Here is a 3,480-nt window from a genome sequence, read left to right on the forward strand (position 1 = left end):
CCGTGTCGGATGACAAAGGATCTGTTCCCTCGATGGCGAAATCGTTAACCGAAGTGCGAGGATCGTAACGGTAGCTCGAACACGGCTGAGGCGAGAGATGAGGGTTGTCTGTTGCAGCCACACATATCTGGTCGGACTGCTCTTCCGAGTCGGAAATATCTTCCAGGCCAAATTCCGAATCGTCCGAAACAGAGCTGCAGCCGTCGGTACTCACAGCTGATTTTGTGTGATCTTTGGCTCCGGGCTGCTCACCCTTCTGTGTACTTGACGGTTCCAGGTTTCCGTCGCATTGGTCGGGCTCAATGTCAACCAAATCGGTGGATCGTCGTCGTTTCGCGCTTTCAAATTCAATCGGACTACCAATGCGGCTGGAACTATCGTCTGAACTACTGTCGCTGCTATCGGACTGGGTGGACCGATTTATTTGGTATTGCTTGGGTAGACGTTCCGCGTCGGGAGGAGCAAAAATGGTACTGGCCTTTTTGCATGTTTCGTTAGCACGGTTTACCGGTGACGTGCCTGTTGCGACCGGCTCATCGTAGGCAACGGCACTACTATGGGATACAGCTCGTTTCTGCTTTTCCCCACCATCCGTCCCGACGTCCTGCTCGCTGCTCATCGTCCCACTCGTGGAACAGCCACGATCTCCACCGGTCGATCGGCCTGGTTGAGGCACCTTCTGGCGCTTCAGGCTCTGCGCGATCACACGCTTTTGGTGATCCAGCTGCGGGAACAGATCTTTCGACTTTTCAAGCGCTTCCTGCGCGGCGTTCATTTCAGCCTGCTGGATGCTGTGACCATTTGCGCAGGCCAGTCGCGTGCCGCGAAAGTATACCGCCACCGAGTAGACGCGCGTGTTCGTCGGTCCGGTACACTCGATTACTTTGTATACCGGTATGTCCGGTTCGCCTCCATCCATGGTACGCAGCGTGAGACAGCACTGCTGCAACTTCGACTTCGGATCATTCCAGTCTTGGTTCATAATAAAGTCCTGCAGCCGCGGGAACAGACATACCTGACAGAAGACTTCGCAGTACTTCAGCCCGCGATCAACGTACATCGCTCCCAGGAACGCCTCGAGCAGATCCGCCCGATCCTTTGTTTTGAGCTCCGCCTTCGGGTTCGAATATACCGCGTACTGAGTCATGCCCAGATCGTCGCACACGACCGCCTGCGTTCGATTGTTAACCAGAGAGCTTCGCAGCAGCGACAAGTGACCCTCGTGGTGCTCGGGAAAGTGTCGGTAAAGATACTCGGAACATATCAATTGCAGAACCGTGTCGCCGAAAAACTCAAGCCGCTGGTTCGAGCCAAGGGTCAAATTGGTGAATCCCATGGAACGATCAGTGAAAGCGCGAGCCAATAGCCGGATGTGTCTGAATTTCACACCAATCGAGTCTTCGAATCGCGTCAGCATTTTGAGCATCTCAAACGACTCAATGTGATGGCGGTCGCCATCCGGTTCCTGTTCCTGCAGCGGATGCGGTGGATAGTTTACCCAGACGCTGTGCAGGGCGGGATCGTCCTTCCCATACAGGGCGTAAGCGAACACACGGTCAGCCACTTCGATGCCACCGTCGAGCAACAGAGCACCCATCAGCGCCTCGAAGCAGTTGGCAAGCGCATGGCGTAACTCGAGCTCATGGCACAGGTCCGACCCATGAGCGTACAGCATAAACTCCTCCAATTGGAGCTTCTTGGCCAATACCGCCAGATGCTGGTTCTGCACAATCGCTGCACGGTAGGTCGCCAGTCCGCCTTCCTCCAGATCGGGAAACATGTGAAACAGATGAATCGAGGTAATGAATTCGACAACTGCGTCACCAAGAAACTCAAGCCGCTCGTTGTGGGTAATGTTACTATCGGTCTCACACTCCTTGTCGCAACGCGACATTATGCTGATCAGTGTGTTGATGCCACGCTTGCGAGTGTTCATATAGTGGATCTTACGGTCACCATACTCCGGCTGGCGAATACCACAGTTCGTAAGGCTGTTACGCGCGTGGTCCGGGTTGGTGCCAAAATTCTCCTTGTACGACGGATGTGTAAGGGCGAGCTGGAGCGTATAACGGTTCGTAAATTTGTAATCGATGACCCGTTCCAGCACGTCGAGTGCTCGATGGAAGCGAAGGTGGCCGGTTAGCACCGGTATCAGCATGGCATACTGCACCATGTCGCACATGATGCCAGTCCGGTGAAATGATCGAGCGCTCACCGCGATCGTAATGTTACGCTTCATGCGTCCCTGCATGCGCATCTCCAGCAGTCGGTTTTCCTTCGCCTCCAACTTACGCTTGTCATCAAACGATGGTTTCGACATGTTCGCCACGAGGTGGCGGTTTTTTATGCACTCCCGCCACGCTTTCTGGTACTCGGAGTTACCCGCGTAGCTGAGCTGTGGCGGGCGTATTCCGAAGTGGACGATCACCGGATGCACGAGCCCGTTAGCGTCGAGAGCGGATGCTGCCTCCGGCACATCGCTGATGTTGCGATCGAGCTGATCTACGCGGACGGAGCATGGTTTCATGCCCGGGTTCGTTACCACCATGCCCTTCAGACAGTCAACATAGTCCTGCCATTCGCCCTGCCCCATCGTCATCATCTCACCGAGCAATTCCGGCTGGACCAATGGGCCAGAGTTGTCGAGTAGGTATCGTAGCACCTCAGCCATTGCAAGCACTTCTTTGCCGTTGTCGGGCAGATCACGCACGAAACGCGGCAAAAAGTGATAACAAGGACAGGAGCTATCTGCGTCTTCCGGTCCAGACGGCTGCACACTAAAATCGACCAGCTCGAGAAGCTCACGGAACAGAAAGCGTTCGAACAGGTCGAGCTCACGAATAGTGAAGTTTTCCGGCATCGGTTCCTCTAGGTAGAGGATGGTGTACTCGATGTTGAAACGAATCACCTTACAGGTAGGCAGTTCGCCGATGGGCTCGTGCGCCAGAAGCGAAAACCCTTCGAACAGGAACTCGTGCTGGTCATGCTTGATGATGGTGGGTGTTTTGGTGAGAAAGTTCGTCGGTGGTGAGATCGTAATGCTGCAAAGGCAATAAAAACATTAACAAATGTGGCGCGAGAACAATGAAGGACGAGTTTTTTCTTCGAATGCTTACCGGTAATGGTGCAGTTTGTTCGCGTTATTTGATTGCTGCGTGCACTGCGGAAACCCTGCCTCACCCGGGTACTTTCCATGCCGGATTCCGGTACGCTGAGAACGTGCTGAACAGCGGCATAGTGGTCCATCGTTCATCTCACCGGGATCGTTGTGCCACAAGTCGGCGTGTAGGCGCAGTGGGTGCTTTATCTTCGCTTCCAGCGCAGCCATGTTGCACTCGTTCTCGTCCGACCAGTCCAGCTCGTTCTCGTCCGACGATCCCGATGTGTCTGATGCTTCTGACGAAGACGAAGAGCGCTTATCAGATTTTTGAGTGCATTTTTTGCTTTTGCGCTTGGAAGAGTGGTGGGGCTTGGGCGATA

At 54.3% G+C, this 3,480-nt stretch overlaps 1 protein-coding gene across 1 annotated transcript; it reads right to left on the reverse strand.

Moving 5' to 3' along the window:
* Positions 1–252: 252 nt before the first annotated feature.
* On the reverse strand, positions 253–3,396 carry LOC131214477 (ribonuclease 3-like; the record flags this gene model as incomplete). The annotated part of the gene is made up of 2 exons (XM_058208846.1): positions 253–3,041; positions 3,117–3,396. Coding segments are annotated over 2 exons (3,069 nt in total), but the record flags the coding sequence as incomplete, so codon positions are not given.
* Between the last annotated feature and the right edge of the window lie 84 nt (positions 3,397–3,480).

Source organism: Anopheles bellator, unplaced genomic scaffold (assembly GCF_943735745.2).
Source record: "Anopheles bellator unplaced genomic scaffold, idAnoBellAS_SP24_06.2 scaffold01068_ctg1, whole genome shotgun sequence".
NCBI lineage: Eukaryota > Metazoa > Arthropoda > Insecta > Diptera > Culicidae > Anopheles > Anopheles bellator.